Here is an 18,208-nt window from a genome sequence, read left to right as displayed (position 1 = left end):
AAAACCTCCCCAAAAATATAAAAGAATGCCTTCACTTTGCGATTTATCCCATGAGGCAAGTTATTACTCTAGTACCCAAACCAAAGATACCACAAGAAAACTGCAGCCCAATAAATATCCATCATGATTGTGGACATAAAAGTCATCAACAAAATGCTAGCAACTTTCAAAAGATCATACACTCTGACCAACTGGAATTTATCCCAACAAGGTCTGTCTAGCATATGAAAATCAGTGTAATATATCACATTTATAAATGACACAATGCATAAAAACACTTAAAAAATAAACCAGGGTATATAACACATTTTAACAAAATCTAATACCCTTTCATTATAAGAGCAACCAACAAGAACATCTTAGATCTGATAAAGGTGATTTCTAAAGCCGAATTAACACACATATGAAAAAAACTGATATTACCCTTTTGAGGTCAAGAATAAGACAAAGATTTCTTCTGTTTTCTTTGCTTCTACTTAACGCTGTACTAGAGGTTATATCCAGGGCAGTTAGACAAGAAAATGAAGTACAGATTAAAAAAAAGAATGAAACTATTCCGACCCAGAGATATGATTTTATATACACAAAATCCAAAGGAATTCACTAAAACATCTCATTTTTAGATGAGTTCAGAAAGGTTACAGGATACAAGATCAAGACACAAATCAACTGAACTCAAGATACTTTGTAATAAAAAACTCAAGTTACAAAAGCACCACAATGAAAAATATTTAAGAATAAATTTAACAAAAGCACAATACTTGTACTTTGAAAATTATGAAAAAGCAGCAAAAGAAATTTAAAGGATAAGTTAAAGTGAATTCTATGCACAAGAGTCCAAATATCTCCTTTTGAGAGAAGTCTTCTCTGGATTCTGCTTAACCACAAATAATATTACTGTCAGGGCTCAAACTTCATAGAAATGCTTTCCTCTTATTGGCATCACAAACCTTGTTTCAGGTGGCATTTCATATTTCCAATCAATGCTTCTTTGTTTTTTCAAAAAAGATTTATTTATTTGACTGCAACGGCCAGTGCTATGTGGATGAGAAGCCAGGAGCCCAGATCCTTTTCTGGGTCTCCCACACGGGTGCAGGGTCCAAAGCCTTTGGGTTGTCCTCAACTGTCCTCCCAGGCCACAAGCAGGGAGCTGGATGGGAAGTGGGGCTGCTGGGATTAGAACAGGTGCCCACATGGGATCCCGGTGCATCTAGGGTGAGGACTTAAACCGTTAGGTCATGGCGCTTGGCTGTAAGCAATGCTTCTTTATTTTGTAATGTACAGAAAAAGACAAATTTATTGTACAAAGAAATCTTATGATTTCATTAAAATGCAATTTTAAAAGACTGACTTATTTTTATTGAAAAGGCAGATTTACAGAGAGAAAGAGAGACAGAGAGAAAAGATCTTCCTGGTAAGCTAGGAGTTTCTTCCAGATCTCCCACATGGATGCAGGGTCCTAAGGCCCATCCTTTATTGGCTTTCTGACTTCCCAGGCCACAAACAGGGAGCTGATGGGAAGTGGAGCATCCAGGACACGAAGCAGTGTCCATATGGGATCCTGGCACATACAAGGCAGGGATTTAGCCACTGAGTGAGTCATTGTGCCAGGCCCAAAATGTAATTCTGATTTACTAAAAATGGGGGCGGTGATGAGGGTCTGATGTTCTGCAACCTTAACAGTTTTCAGATTACACTGATATTGCTAGTCCTCAGGGCATACTGTGGATGGTAAGATTTTTTTAAAAAGATTTTTATATATATATATATTTAAAGATTTATTTTATTTTTATTGGAAAGTCAGATATACAGAGAGGAGGCAAGACAGAGAGGAAGAATTTCCATGGATTGATTTACTCCCCAAGCGGCCAAAACGGCAGGAGCATAGCCAATGCAAAGCCAGGAAACCAGGAGCCTCTTCCGGGTCTCCCACAGGAGGATGCAGGATCCCAAGGCCTTGGGATATCCCCCACTGATTTCCTAGGCCACAAATAGGGAGCTGGATGGAAAGCAGAGCTGCAGTGATAAGAACTGGTACCCATATGGGATCCTAGTGCATGAAAGATGAGAACTTTAGCTGCTAGGCTACTGTGCAAGGCCCAGATTGCAAGATTTTAAGTAGGTACTTACAACTAGTCTAATTTGTAAAAAAAAGGAAAAGAGAAAGAGAAGAAAAGCAAACCTTAAGATGAGTGATAAATTAAGAGAAAGATGGAAGTCTGATGAGTCCTCTAAGCTTTTCATAAATGCACACAGTAAATTCTCTGTAACAAAGAAAATATACTTAACATTACCTATTTTAAGAGCCTGATTTGGCCAGCTAGCAAGCCAGCAAGTGGCTCAATCTGTAGGAAAATGTTTTTTAAATTTTTGATTTATTGATCTATTTAAAAGGCATAAATAAAGAGAAAGGGTTCTTAGCTGCTGGTTCACTACCCAAATGCTGGGAATAGGCAATTCAATCCATATTTCCCAAGGGAGTGGTAAAGACCCAACCACTTGCTGTTTCTCAAGGTATACATTAGCAGGAATCTAGAAAAAAAAAAAAATGAAAGTGGAGCCAGGAGTTGATATAAGGCACTCAGATAAGAAGTATTCCCAACCAGTGTATTAACCCCTAGACCAAATACCTGACCCTGAGAACTTTTTAAAGTACCTACTACACATTTATAATCTTAGAGAACTGACTTTTTTCCTGTTTCCCCTTCTCTAATGTCTCTTATCGCTTCTTTTAGACAGTTTCTGAAACATCATTTGGAGACCAACTGTGATGCATGAGGATCTATTAATTGTTCTACAGACAGTGTGAGAAGAAAGGTAACACAGAAGACTAGTTTTGACTTTCAAAGAAGCCCTGTGAGATTGTTAATTGCTGTTACATCCCAAGAGCGACTCACGCTCTGGAAGGAATAAGAGAACACTGTTTCAGCTAATATGTAAGTTTTTTACTTTGCTTAAGTGTATGTTTGTTAGTACTACCACAATAGGTTAAACCTCACATTTAGGAAATGAATCAGTGGATCAAAAGTGTTCCCCAAAAAAGTAAAAAATACTTTTAATCCAGAATGCCATAAATGATAATATTATGATCTCAGAGTGAAGACTGTAGAATGGTCTGTGGCTAGTGCATTCAAAATGATGAGCTTGCGATTTGAGACATCCTTGTTTTTCTCACACTTTAATACATAATTAAATAGGGCAAAGAAGCCACTAACATATTCATATCCTGTTGAAAAAAATTATGCTGAGAGGCTGAGACAAAAAAAAAAGAGAGCATACTACCATCCACTGGCTCACCCCCCAGATGCCCAGGCTGAGTCAAACCACGAGCTGGTAACTCAATCCAGGTCTCTGATGAGGGTAGTAGGTATCACTTGAGCCATCTACTTGAGCCGTAACCTACTTGAGCTGTCTCCCCCGCTGGGGATTTGGGGAGTGAACCAGCAATGGTCTCTAGCTCTCAAAAACAAAACAAAAAAGAAAGCCAACAAAATTATAAAGATAAAACTATAGTCAATACAAGCTTCTTTCAACAAAACAGATGTATCTTGTCAACTGGAAAAATAATGACAAATATTCTCCAATATTCACAAAGCAATCTTCTGACAAAATTTCATCATCAGATGACACTACTGGACAATACGTAATATATGTATGAGACAGGAAGAACAGCCAACATCACAGATATATGTTCCTAAGATTCTGTTTTATGGCTGTAGAAATCAACTTTAAGTATACACATCTGAAATATGTGAATCAAGAAATACAGGCCATTTTAAATTCTGATTACCAATGGAAGTATGCTTTGAAGGACAGATTTTTCTTTTAGTCATTGATTACTTTTGACTTCAGAGTCAAAAGTATGGTCAGAGCTATGGTCAGAGTACAACTCAAAGTCAATTTGCACATCCCTTCTTTGACAGACAGTAACTGGCATGACAATGTACCCTCTGTTTTTAAAGTAAGTGCTAAAGACTGCATGGGAAATTCTGAATGTAATTCAAAATGCAGTCCATGAACAGACATCTTCAGCATGTTATGTCAAGAAAGAACAAATACATTTTCTATTTTGTCAAAGAGAAAGATGCTAACAAAAATTTCAAATGAAGGATGTACATTTTCTTCACAACACTGATAGATGTCAGTAAAACAATTCTATGATTTTAAGATGTTAACTCAGTGTCATAAAATATATATCATGTGTATACATATATACTTAACTATACTGAAATATGAAGACCAAATTGCAACACTGTTTAACCAGAATTTGACTCTTAACTAGTATCTAGATAGCTTCTTTCCAAAGATATTTGATTAAGAAGTCTCATAGAGATTAATTCAGCCAAAAGAACAGACTGTTGTCATCTCTCAAAATGAAAAATTTAACTTTTTTTAAACTTAACGTGATATATGTTTCAACCCAATGTTTGAGTTTTCAGTGAGAATTCTTGCACTAATTTTTATTTCCAATTATTTTAATGTCTGAAATATTGACTGCTCTTCCAACAATCTATAATTGAAAGCAGGGCTGTCTAACATAATGAGCAGCAGAAAAGGGACCAGTTAAATATTAATCCTCAACATCAGTTAGCCAGATTCCAGTGTAGTCAGAGAATGCAATAATAACTGCTTGCTTTTCCTGATTTCAAGTTATTTTACATTTTTTTAAATAAAGGACTGTTTTGGTCCTAAAATAAAACATTTTGGACTATTCATTTGCATTTAATGTAACTGTAATCATGGTGTGCATGAATACCTATCACGTAATCCACAAATTCCAAATGTATGAGATGATTACTTTGTCTATTACACTATTTTTACAAGAAGTTATCATTTTTCCTATGCCTCACGCTAGAGAAAAACAAATATAGAAATTCTCTTGGCCCTCATTAATATTATATTAAAAGGCATTTTATTATCCACACTTGTATTTCTTCATTAAAAAAAAAAGGGCCTGATGTCAATATGTAATTAAAAAGAAAGTATATAATTACTATTTCCAAATTTTCCTTCAATCCTGCTCCTCCAAAATCCATCCTTTTCCTGAACTCAAGCTCTCTTTCTATATGCTGGGTTATAGCCGGGGGTGATACTAAAAATGCTTAATGACTAGCAGAGGATAAAAAACAAGAAGAATGAGACCAATTCATAAAGGAATGACTCTAACGGCAGAAATATTAGCATGTTAGAGCTTTTTAAGCAGTCTGCTATCCAGCTTTTCCATGTTAGCCCCATTCTCAAAAGCCTTTGATTATTCCTTCCAATACCCAGAAGGACAGCAGTTTTCACTAAAGAAATAAATTAGATTCCAAAAATTGGACTTTATTTATGTCTTTAATTTCCCTATTCTTTCTCACCAAGAGAAGCATTTGAAACAGCACATTACTATTTTCTTTCTTTTACATCAATTGACTTCAGAGAACGAGGATCTTTAAATTGTCTTTTTATTATACCTTTGTTACTTCATTACAGCTACAAAGATATGCAAGTTCTTTCTCCTCTCAAGCAAGTGAAATAGTAAGGTACAAATGGATGGATCTGGAACTATACTAAAGATATTGTATAAACTGTTAGCAAAACAAATTGAAGTCTGATGTTTACAGAGGAAACAACAAAAATGGAATGAAGAGAATCACAAAAAAAGTAGAGATGGATCATTTTAAAATAAACTTACCCAACTTTGGAAAAACTATTAAGTATTCAGCATTGCACTGGGGGCAAGCCACTCTAGCTGTGCTGTTTCCTCTTTGTTTTTCATCCACCCAGCGCTGCAGACAAGCCTGGTGAACCCATTTTGTAGATCCTCTACATCTGCACGGTCTCACCCATTCAGCCGTTCTATCATCTTCATCAGTGGCAAAACATACCCAGCAACTTCTGTAAATTAATAGAAAACTCATCTTTACAATCCAAGCATTCTCTATGTTTTTATCATGGACTGACCCTTCTATGTTTATATATATATATATTTATTTTTATATACTTATATATATACATATATATTTTCTTTAATTGCAAAGTCAGATAGAGAGGAAGATCTTCCATTTGCTGATTCACTCCCCAAGTGGCCGGAGCTGAGCCAATCTGAAGCCAGGAGCCAGGAACTTCCTCCAGGTCACCCACACAGGTGCAGGGTCCCAAGGCTTTGGGCCATCCTTGACTGCTTTCCCAGGCCACATGCAAGGAGCTGGATGGAAAGTGGAGCTGCCGGGATTAGAACCAGCATCCACATGGGATCCTGCTGTGTTCAAGGTGAGGATTTTAGCTGCCAGGGTACTGTGCCCAGCCCCTTCCTATGTTATATTAGAGCACCTCTTCTGCTACATTAAAAAAGGAGACAACATACCAATGAATTTTTTGTAGAGTGGCTTTTTAATGTTTCCTCTCATCTTCCTCGGTAGGATGTTGTAGTTCAGAATTTTGCTTTTAATGTAATCCTGCCAACTTTCTAGCAATTCCTTACCTCTCCAATGAACTAGGATGGATAGAGACAACCCTCAAGCTGCCGCTGTGAATTCTTTGATAAATAGTAAGCACTGAGACACATCATGTGAAATTTGGCATTCTAATCCAATTCAACACTAATCTCTCAACTTCAAGAAAAAAAGAACTAACATACATGATATCGCACAGTTACATTCAATTTATAACTCAGGGAAAACTCCCACCCATTTCTAACTCAGCTAAAGTACGATCATAAGGAAACACAAGGAATATATTTTTATTTTTATTTATTTATTTTAAAGATTTATTTATTTATTGGAAAGTCAGATATACAGAGAGCAGAAGAAACAGAGAGGAAGATCTTCCATCCAATGATTCACTCCCCAAGTGAGTGCAATGGCCGGTGCTGTGCTGATCCAAAGCCAGGAGCCAGGAACTTCTTTTGGGTATCCCACGCGGGTGCAGGGTCCCAAGGCTTTGGGCCGTCCTCAACTGCTTTCCCAGGCCACAGGCAGGGAGCTGGATGGGAAGTGGAGCTACCGGGATTAGAATCAGCGCCAATATGGGATCCTGGCACATTAAAGGCGAGGACTTTAGTTAGCTGCTAGGCCATGCTGCCAGCCCCAAGGAATATATTTTTAAAAAGAAGCACAAAGACTAGGCATTGGTCTAGTGGTTGAAGCCAGATAAAATATACATATCAGACTTCCCAGGTTTGATGCCCACTTCTGGCTCCTGATTCCAGCTGCCTACTAATGAAGATTGTCAAAGATAGCAGTGACAGCGTAAGTAATCAGTTCCTGCCACTTATGTGGAGGGACCCACATTGAATTCTCAATTCTCAGAATTCGAGCCTGGCCTGGTCCCAGTCATTGTGAGCATTCTGGGAGTGAACCCCCAGATGGGAGTGTGCTTTTCTTTGCCATGTTAAAAATAACAGCAAAAAAGGTAAACACTGATAACTACAAAGGAGGTGGAGCTAGTAGGACAAACTGTTTCAGGATAGTGATATGACCAATGCGAGTCTGGTTTCATTACAGGTATGAGTAGTTCTTTTATTCATTTATATTTACTATGCTTGGCATTTAAAAGTCTCAAGTCTGGATGCTTACTTTGAAAACAAAATCCTATTGAGATGATTAATTTTAAGACATTATTCTTCTCCAGCTGTAGGCAACTGCCCAGGTTGCTTTGTACCCAGCAAGTGTTACACTGCTGGGAGAAAAGCAGCCAATAGCTGGTGGGCATCCTGGGCTTGGTTAATGCCAAATCTGTGTTAGTTATACCAGTGTACAGTATGGTTGTCTATTCTCTGTGTGTTTTTAAAGATATGTCAGGAGTGGGAAACTCTAGGATGAGACACACCACCCTGACCCCCAGGTGGGGTGGCTGCAAATTGCCTGGTGAAGAAGATCTGGGGACACTGAAGTGGGCATTTTTTTTTTAAAGATTTATTTTTATTATTTTTTTATTGGAAAGGCGGATATACAGAGAGGAGAGAGAGAGAGGAAGATCTTCCGTCCAATGATTCATTCCCCAAGTGAGTGCAATGGGCCGATACTATGCTGATCCGAAGCCAGGAGCCTCTTCCGGGTCTCCCACGCGGGTGCAGGTTCCCAAAGCTTTGGGCCGTCCTCGACTGCCTTCCCGGGCCACAGGCAGGGAGCTGGAAGGGAAGCGGGGCTGCCGGGATTAGAACCGGCGCCCATATGGGATCCCGGGCGTGCAAGGCGAGGACCTTTAACCACTTGCGCCACCGCGCCGGGCCCTGGAGTGGGCATTTTTGACAGGGGAGGAATGACTTTCAGAGTCTTCCTCGGACGGGGCCACTCCACTCATAGGTAGGCGAGAGAGCTGAGATGTAGTGGTTTGTGTGTATGTGTGTGTGTGGGGGGGGGTTGACAAACAGAAACAACTGCTACATTACAGCTTATTATCTACTGTGCATTTTTCACTTAAATAAGTGGCTTCTATCAGAACAACTGATTTTGGGAAGTGAGCCAGTGGAGAATCTTTGTCTCTTCTTCTTTCTCTATATCTGCATTTGCAATAAGAAATCAATAAATCTTAAAAAAAAAAAAAGAGTTGATACTATGGTTTACAGGAAATTAAGAATTTAGGATGAACAGAAACGTCTGGAAACCCAACTCCTGCCTTAGAAATCACTGTGTTGAAAATTGGAGTATACTGGAAAGCAATTCTAAAATACAGGCATGAGCAGTGAACAACCTTAAATCGCTAATGTTTATTATATCCTGTACCATCACATCTTGACGTGGCTGTTTAAAGGAGAGCAAGAGTGCCTTAATTCAGAGCATGCTCAGAGAACCACAGTCCAGTTAATACAAGGAAGGTCCAATCAACAATGAGAAAAACTAAATTCTGCTTGTCTTGCTTCAGGATTAAAATCATCAGGATTATATACTCTGGAGTGGGAAATAAATCATCAAGACTAAAAATCTCTTTATATTTATTCTGTTCACTCAAGTAGAATGGAAGTTAAAAGTTTCCACATCTGTCAGAGATATAACCACAATCTTGACACATTATTAAAGGGCAAATCTGAGGGGAAAAACATCACAATGAATGCAGTAATTTACTGAGTACATGGATATGTATGCCATGCCCTTTTGTTTCTGATCTTCATGAATACAGAAAGTGTAAGTGTTCTGATCTTAAGCAAGGAAGCAAAAGCCTAGCCTCGAAAGGTTAAGTGAGCTGTCCATAGGGGAAGTAGAAAGGCATGAATTAACTTCGGCCTCAATCTAAAACACTTTCCACCAAGATTTATTTACGTGAAAGGTGGAATAAGAGAGAAGGGGAGTGACAAAGGAATTTCCCCCACCTGTTGGTTCATTACCCAAGTGGTCACAACAGCAAGAGGCTGGGCCTGCAGAAAGCCAGGAGCTTCATCAGGGTCTCCCATACGGGTGGTGAGAACCCAAGGACTTGGACCATCTTCTGCTGCTTTCCCAGGTGCCTTAGGATGAAGTTGGAAGGGAATCGGTTCTCTTATGTTAGTCATTGCAGGAGGCAGCTTTGCCACCTATGCCACAATGTTAACATGGGTTTCTTTTTTTTCCCCTCACTGTACTACCTAGTGTATTATAGTGTATTGAGAATGTTTTCTATTTCTTTTTTTTTTTAATTGTTAATAACATTGTATTATGTGATACAGTTCCATAGGTGCTTGGAGAATGTTTTCTATTTCTTAGAAAATTATAGTCAATACAAAAAATGTTTCATTTTTGCTAGGGAAATTTTAATTAAGCAGCCTCATCTAGAGATCTAAATCTCTTCCAATTGACTCCAATGTGCCATTTAAGGATTACTGTTTTTTAGGCATTTATTTGAGAAAGATTAGAGAAAAACAAAGGTATTCCATCTGCTAGATCACTCCTCAAATGGCCACAATGGCTAGGGCTGGGCCAGGTCCATGCCAGGAACATCCTCTGGCCCCAGCACTTTTCTTCCACTGCTTTCCTAGGTGCATGAGTAGGGAGCCCAATCAGAGGTAGAGAAGTTGGGATTCAAAGCTGTGACCATATGGAATGCCAGCACTGCAGACAGTAGCTTAAGATGCTGTGCCACAATAGTGGCCTCTAAATATCTTTAGTTTCTACATGAACTATGGCATAGTTAAGAAGTGGTGAAGATCAGTTGTTACCTTTGAAGAATAAAAAAACAGGTCTGGCTCAAGTTTTCAGAAGAGTTTTATAAACAAGGTCTTGAAGAATGGGTAGAATTTAAAGACAGGTTGAGAAAAAGAACTTTTGTGTTCAGAGGAAAGTGAGCATGCCAGTTTGCCCTGTGATAAAAAACTGATAAATGGAGAAAAGTTCTAAAATGGTTGTTGGCCCAGTATATAATCCAGTTCTTATAACAGGGAGCACAAAAATGTGTGTGAATAATGAGGTAACAGATGGCTTGGAGGAACAGGCTAAAGAGTTTGAATAAGGAAGCACAGACAGTTTTGAGCAAATGAGATGATTTTTTAAAATGTTGCTTTCATAGATTATTCTAAACACTAAGCTACGAGGAATGGATGGGCATTATGATTCAAAATAATGTGTCCTGAAAACACAAGCAGTTTCAATTTTCAATGAACGTCCAATTGAGTGTGTGTGGTGATTAAGGTAGATGTGTGGGAAAGTCCAAGTACAATAGATGCAGTAAAAAAAAAAGTACATGAGATACCATAAAAATTACAGAAAGGTTTCACAGAAGCCCAGGAAGGAGTTACTTACTCTGTGTCAGGAGCTAAGCAAGGCTTCTGGGACAATCTGAGCATAGTTTTAAAGATGAAGAAGAGTTGGCCATGTACTAAGACTAAGAGGAAGGAGAGCATCCAAAGCAAAAACAAGGCAATTAAAGAGCAAGACTATTCACAGGACAACAAAGTACAGTGTAAGGGGATGATTAAGGTAGGCTGTGGCTGCATTCTAAGTATATTAGGTCTTCAAGGTTAACTTTTATCCTTATAAGTTATTGAGAAAGTGACAGGTTCTCAAAAAATAGAAACAGCACAATAATACTTCTGATTTGGGGGGCTGCCATGGCATAGCAGCAGAGCTTACACCTGCAGTGCCAGCATCCCATAGGAGCACTGGTTTGTGGCCCAGCAACTCCACTTCTGATCCAGCTCCCTGCTAATGGCCTGGGAATGATCCAAATCTTTGCACTCCTGTACCTACATGGGAGACCTGAAAGAAGTTTCTGGCTTTGGACCAGCCCAGCAGATGGAAGATCTATGTCTCTCCTCTCTAACTCTGCCTTTCAGATAAAAATAAATACTCAAAATTAAGATAATTGAGACTTCAGCAATTCTTCATCCCATAAGCCAAACAGGACCCAAAAGAAAGAAAACTGGAGCCAGATAAAGAAGAATCTACAATATTTGATCAGCAACTGGACCTGGGAAGAAAGAACGCAAAGAAAGAAGAAAAAAGACTTTTAGCTGACAGAACAAAAAAGAGTGGTCACACCAAAGACTAACAAAAAGTTAACTCATGTGAAAAGTCAGGGAAATACAAGCAGTTTAGTATTAGACTGAAAACACTGTGTGCACACATGGGATTAGGGACTGGCCAGTTCAAAATGACGAGGTGGGGATGAGGTAAAGAAGTCAGGAACAAAGAACCAAGACGTGCTCAAATAAAGGGTCAAAGTGAGAAACTGGGTCCCTATTTCAAGTCATATTTATGGATTAAAGATGACAAAAAAAAAAAGGCAACATGACAGAGGAGGAAAAAAAGCACACCACAGAAAAAGAACGGTAGTTTCATCGCTGTAACATGTTACACCAAGGATTTGAGGACTAAGAAAAAAAACAATATATCTGCTGATTAAGGAATCACTCACCATTTAGGATACTTTTGGTAAAGGTGAAGACAAGAAAGGAATGAAAGTCAAATTATGTGAAGAGACAATAAAGAGGAAAAAAAACCCTAAATGTCATAAACAAGGGAACGGATTAGGAAAAAAAAGAGTGTATATTAAATACTTTCACATATGAAAGCACTAAAGAAGGCAGGCTGGAAAAATGTAGACGCACTTCATTACAGAAGAAATGGGACTTGGGATGGTGGGCAAAAGGAATGTTATCTGTAATATCTCTATGAAAGCAAATACAACTGTTAATGGTTTTTAATTCTCCAATTGTTGGTCTGTAACTGTCAAAATGAGTTTTTAATATGACTAAGACAAAGATGTCACAGAGAATCTGAAACTAATAAACAAAGTGAAACTGCTTTAATGGAAATGAAGAAAAAAATATCAGATACCGCATGGTATTATCAGAACGTACTTTCCTTCCTCTCCAAAGGTATATAATTGTCTGTAACTAACATTCTACGGATTGCCGTTGTTGGAAGCGGGCAGGCACACAGGTCTCTCTGCTCTCCCATCTAATTGTTCTAGACACTCTATGGTTACATTCTTTACCTAGTCCTCCCTAGGTACAAATAAGTGATGCAAAATAAACTCAACAAACTCCCAAGTATTTACTGTGAGGTAGAGCAATAGTCAGGTTTCTGGAAGATTGTTTCAGCAGTGGAGGGCTTCAAACCTGAGGTCCATTCCTGCAGTTTGCTACAAAATTCTTTGTATTTTTCTCTATATGTTTAATTCTAGCAAAGTAGGAGGCAAGAGAAGCGCGTAACACATAAGAGATTCCTTGCTAAAGAAGTACAGCAATGAAAGAAAGAGAAGTTGATCAACATTCAAAAGGCCTGATATAGAGTTTGGGTATTTGTAAGTGGTTATAATTTTCAGCCAATGATGTTTGTGTTTCCAAATCATTCATAATACTAAAAAATAAACAAAAAAACACTCTCCCTTCCTACTAACTCCTATTACTCTCAAACAGCTGTTAACTACAGTAACTTAAACAAGATTTAAATATTGAACTTACTTAAAACAATGATTGTTTCTAACAAATGAAAAGCTAAAAAAAATACATACACTCATTTACTGGTGTATTCTTTGACCTACTATAAATACAGTAGGAATCAAATTTATCAAGATTGATAACCAGGGCCCGGCGCGGTGGCGCAAGTGGTTAAAGGTCCTCGCCTTGCACGCCCGGGATCCCATATGGGCGCCGGTTCTAATCCCGGCAGCCCTGCTTCCCTTCCAGCTCCCTGCCTGTGGCCCGGGAAAGCAGCAGAGGACGGCCCAAAGCTTTGGGACCCTGTACCCGCGTGGGAGACCCAGAAGAGGCTCCTGGCTTCGGATCGGCATAGCATCGGCCCGTTGCGCTCACTTGGGGAGTGAATCATCGGATGGAAGATCTTCCTCTCTGTCTCTCCTCTCTGCATATCTGCCTTTCCAATGAAAAAATAATAAAAATAAATCTTTAAAAAAAAAAAAAAAAAAAAAAAAAGATTGATAACCAAACTGAAGTTAGTTATTTGCAAAGGATAAAGTAAATTAATTCCAGTTGCTAATAAGTTGCTGACAGTTTGGTTTACTGTGACAGTTTATAGAATATAGACATCACTGAAATTTAAACTCCAGAAGGGCATTTTCCTAAATAGCAGTGGCCTAGATTGGCACTGAGTATATGTGGGAACTCAGTATAAATAAATCCACAAATGTTTAATAATTTAAAAATATGTAACCTTCAAAAAAAATTGAAAAATTAAAAAAAATAAAAAACATGTAACTTTCATCCTAGAAGCAATACCATATCACGCATATTTCTTCCATCTTTTAACAGTATCAAGCTTATTCCACTTTATAAAGAAAAAACTTGGCACTGAAAAAAACTACAAAACTACACTTGGACCTATCGGAGTTAAATTTTGTTCCACAGAATAAGCGGAGGTGAAATTAATTTCACGAGAAGAACTCTATATTTTACTAGTCTTATGTATTGTAGTCTGCTGGATCTCTTGATATTTCTCAAATGAACAAAATAATCTTTGTGTTCAATTTCTATTCAGGCCCCGCCTAAATTAGGATGGTTGTAAATATGAAGAGGACAGAAGAAAAGTGCCACCCTGGTTACACCAGTTCAAGTACCTGCTGTCTTGCTAACATTATCAATAGTGTCTTAGGAAGATGCATGTTCTTGAGCAAGCTCCATGGGGGTAGTAGGCTAAGTCTCTGCCTGTGGCACTGGCATCCCATATGACCACAGGTTTGAGTTCCAGCTGCTCCACTTCTGCTCCAGCACCCTGCTGATGGCTGGGAAAAGCAGCAAATGATGGCCCAAGTCCTTGGACCCCTGCACCAAAACAGGATACCCAAAAAGTTCCTTGGCTCCTAGCTTCAGTTAGTGTGGCCATTCAGGGAGTGAAATAGCAGATGGAGGATATCCCTGTTTCTCCTCTCTAATAACTCTGCCTCCCAAATAAAAATAAGACCTTTAAAAACAAAAACAAAGATGCTGACACAATCCTGTGAGGTTGGGTGTTTTCCATTTTATAAATGAAGATATAAACAGCCTCTGAAGTTAAGTTCAAAGTCACACAACTAATGAGTAGCGTGATGAGATTTTTAAGATTTCCTACTCTGAAGTCCAAGCTGTTACTACTAACCATACACCCTCTCATGTTTGGGGCAGTTGCCCTCAGTTGTACCAGCAACACTCAGTAGGTTTTTGTAGATGCATCGATGTCCAGTCCCTCTCCTACAGAAATTGTGATCTCATTAATCTTGGGCAGGGTCTAACCACCTATATATATTTTTGAAAATGCTTCCCCAGCAATGCTAACATGAAGCTGGGTTGGAAGCAACTGATTTAGACAACGCAAGTCCTGGTGCCATTTCAGGAATCTACCTTGAGGTATGTTAAGGAGGTACGAAGATGTGAATAAGCCAGTGCTTCCGCAAATGGCAGCCACAATTTCCAGGTTTTCTGTTGAGAAGTCTTAAATGCGTCTCCAGCACTCCTTGGCTTCTTCTCACTTTTATGAAAGTCTCCAAAGGATATGTTTGAGAAGCCAGGTTAACTTTTGGACATAAGATCTTTCTGAAGACTCACTACATGAAAGCCAAAGCAGGAGACTTTCACAGGGAAAAAAAAAATTAACTACAAAATGCCCCGCTGCCCTAGAACAGGATTCTAACTAAACTCTAATTGGAACTGGCAGGGGCAGGAAGTCAAGGGCTTCTCTCAGCATCTTTTAGTATGCCAAGGATTTTCTGGATGCTGAACTACATGGAATAGAAAAGCTGGAACGTTATAGGACGTTAGTTCCTCATCTCTCACCCCTCACCCTCAATACCTGGAAAAACAGCCATGCTCATGCATTACTTCATTCAACAAATAGTTCCTGATTACTTGCTGAAGAACAGGTAAGTGATGATTCAAGATCAACAATGATGAGTAAGTTTCTGCCTTCCAGGAGATGGTATACCATGTATTAAAAAAAAAAAATTATCACTCTTACAACATTAACTGATCAAAGATAAATCACCAGTCATTCAGCTGAAAAAGTCTCTGACCCGATTCCTATCAGTGTAAATTCTCAGAATTCTAAGATCCAAAGAAATGTCTGTCCCTCTGGGAGCAGGCTACTCTGGGGTGATATGTGTCCCGGGTATGGCCGACCTAAGCTGCATTTACAGCTGGGGCTTTAACTCAATACTAGGAGTTGTACCACCTGCTTAACAGGGAAGCAAATGACGTTAACTGAGAGTTGTAGGCAGTCACAAATATCACGAATTAGTTTGTGTGAGTGACTAGGACAACGAAGTGAAGACTTGACCTGGGGAAAAGGGCGATTTGGGTGACTCCAGAAAACTCATCATAGAACCCAAGCCCCAGAATTTGGACAGCAGAGGGCGGTGCAGTCGACCTCACAAAAGGAGTCAGGACTGGAGGCCTCCCGGAACCGGCGAAGGGCCCCCAGGAGGGGCTGTAACTTCCTCAGTGCAATCAAGGATCAGAAAAGTACAGCAAGTGCTCGGTGTCGACTCTGGTGGCCGCTTTCCATAACCTCTCCTCTGGTCTGACCGTTCAGGCTCCCTTGCGGATACTCTTGACCTTACAGCTTTGGGGTGGGGATGGGGAGGAATGAAACCAACCTATCAGGCTTTTCAAAAGAATGTTTATCCTTGGCTTTCTTTTGGGGTGGTGGGGAGATATGCGGGGAGCGGAGAGGGAAGGTTTAATCTGGTGCTTCCTGCCGGTATAGCGTTGACATTTTTATAATATAGTGCAAGTGTTGGGGGAGGGAGAAGAGGACAGGATCACAAACAGAAAAAAAGAAACTAACGCTAGGGGTCAATTCTAACGCTTCAAAACCGTGTGTCCCAGCACAACCACACGCCGCTCTTCAGCTAAGTTTCACTCTCGGGTCTACGACCCTGGCCGCCCGCCCTCCCCATAGCTCCCCAATACAGACTCCAAACTTCCTGCCCCTGGTTGTAGAACTCCTGTCCAGCACGCGGGACCCGGCTCCGGCAAGGGCCAGGGCGAAGGTCGGCGGCTCCCGCTCTCCCCCGCCCCCAGAGCAGCCAGTACCTGTCCAGCATCTGCTGTAGCGCTTGGTCCGGCATCTTCCGCGCAGCCGGCGGCCCTCGGCCCTCCCCGGTGGACCCGTCAGGGCCAGGCCCAGGGACAATAGCACTGAGAGGCGGAGGAGTAGGCCTCAATCCGGCGGTAGCCGCGAACCCGCCACCAAACCTCCTGGGGCGGCTCCGCGAGCCCGGCGGCGGCTGTGCGCGGCCAGCGGGCGTCCGGAGGAGGCGGCGGGGAACGAGGAGGAGGAGGAGCCTGGGGCTGGGAGGCGGCGATCGCGGCCCGGGTTCCTGCCCGTCGGCCCAGGGTTCCGGTCCATGGACCGCGGGGGCCGAGTTGCTGTCGGCGGAGGAGCTACCTCTGTGAGGTAAGAGTCGCCGCCTCCGTGTGCGCCGGGGTCACGACGCAGGGCGGCCCAGAGCAGCCTGGGAGATGTAGTCCTCGGATCATCCCCCCACCCCCCGTTAGAGGCTGCACAGCCCGCCCCGACCACCGCCGCGCCCGCCGCAGCCCGGCCGGCGCCCTCCCGTTTCCTTCCTCCAGGGAGGGGGGAACATGTCCTTCGGGTCGCTTTCCAGGAAGCTGCAGGATGTGCCGTTCCGCTGTCAGTAGCAACAAGGTCAGTCCTCCCGGTCTGTTTTCTTTTTTTCCCCTCCCTCCGCCGCAGCTCTTGTCCTCAGGTGGGACCAGCGAGCCAGGTGAGGGCAGGGGGCTGAAGGGCCATTCCTCACTAGGGTCCCCAGCTCTCGGCCGCGGCGTGTGGACCGATCTGGGCGACGGTGGGGAGAGAAGGAGGGGGAATGGCAGAAGCTCCTTCAGAAGCCCCGGGCGCCCGGGACCCTCTTCTCCCGCGTCACAGCCCGATTTGGGGTGAGGGAGTTACACAGCCCCCACCGGGAGGGTCCGGGGCTTTACTGCGTGCAGTTATTCCTGAGGGAGCGGGTGGCTCGACGGTTCCACCCGAGCCTGTCGGGGTGTGCCGAGGGTGGGGCGGGAGAGGTTTCTCTTCCTCTCTAGGAATCTCCTGAAATATGTTTGGGTTGTCCTAGGGCTCGCCGACAGCCTCCAAGTGGAACACGTCGGTGAAAAAACAGCTCTTGCTTACTCAGCTGTGGCTTGTCAGGGCTGTTTCTCTCCGCTGCTAGTCGCTGTTAACCATTTCTTGTCTCCTTGACACCGCCCAGCAGGTGGATTGGAGTGGGTGGGGATCAGCAGAGAGGAATCGCCAATCTTCCGTGGCGGGGTCGTTCCCTGACCTTCTAAGGGCTAGTCTTAGCGGGAGGTGAGAGCTATTGACTACCACGGATGGGTGTTGGAACGACCTGTGGCGTTTTCTCGTATTGTGATTGGTGGGACGTCTGGTAGTTTCTCCTTGATATTGTCTGATTTCTGCTGCAAGATGATGAGACAGTGGTTTCTCGATTCCAAATGTTAACGATCTGGTCGCAGTTTGCTCTCTGAATGTATTTGATCTAGCCTGTGCCGTGACCAGAAAAACAACAGCAACATGTGACTAGAGTTTACTTGGCCTCCAGTTCCTGAAACGATTTCACGAGAGGCTTTGAAAAATTAAATAATGAATGTTTCACCTTTTCCTCATGATATGAGCAACAAGCCCATCCTAGGGAAGGAAAATTAGTATTCTCCTATAATGAGCTCACTCAGGGTGTCTAATATTAAAAACAATGTTTTGTTACTTGTGCTAAACCTTTACTGTATAATTGTATCTTAAGCAATTAACAGCCACAACGAGCAGGATATATGCATCTGACTAGAAAATAGAATTTTAGCGTA

The 18,208-nt window shown here is 41.5% G+C and overlaps 1 protein-coding gene across 2 annotated transcripts in view; it reads right to left on the bottom strand.

Moving 5' to 3' along the window:
* Positions 1 to 16,821, bottom strand: part of LOC121166838 (E3 ubiquitin-protein ligase MARCHF5) — a 39,202-nt gene extending 22,381 nt beyond the window's left edge. Inside the window, exons 1-2 of one of the 2 annotated variants that reach the window (XM_040996137.1) lie at positions 16,418 to 16,821; positions 5,675 to 5,877 (exon numbers count right to left, since the gene is read on the bottom strand). In XM_040996137.1, coding sequence (XP_040852071.1) covers positions 5,675 to 5,877; positions 16,418 to 16,452 — 238 coding nt within the window. In that variant the 5' untranslated portion in view covers positions 16,453 to 16,821. Of the gene's footprint in view, positions 1 to 5,674; positions 5,878 to 16,417 lie in introns of those variants that run through there. The other variant, XM_040996138.1, reaches the window with a different exon arrangement.
* Between the last annotated feature and the right edge of the window lie 1,387 nt (positions 16,822 to 18,208).

Source organism: Ochotona curzoniae, unplaced genomic scaffold (genome assembly GCF_017591425.1).
Source record: "Ochotona curzoniae isolate NIBS_2020 unplaced genomic scaffold, NIBS_Ocur_1.0 patch250, whole genome shotgun sequence".
Classification (NCBI taxonomy): domain Eukaryota; kingdom Metazoa; phylum Chordata; class Mammalia; order Lagomorpha; family Ochotonidae; genus Ochotona; species Ochotona curzoniae.
This window is presented reverse-complemented; position numbering and strand designations above follow the sequence as displayed.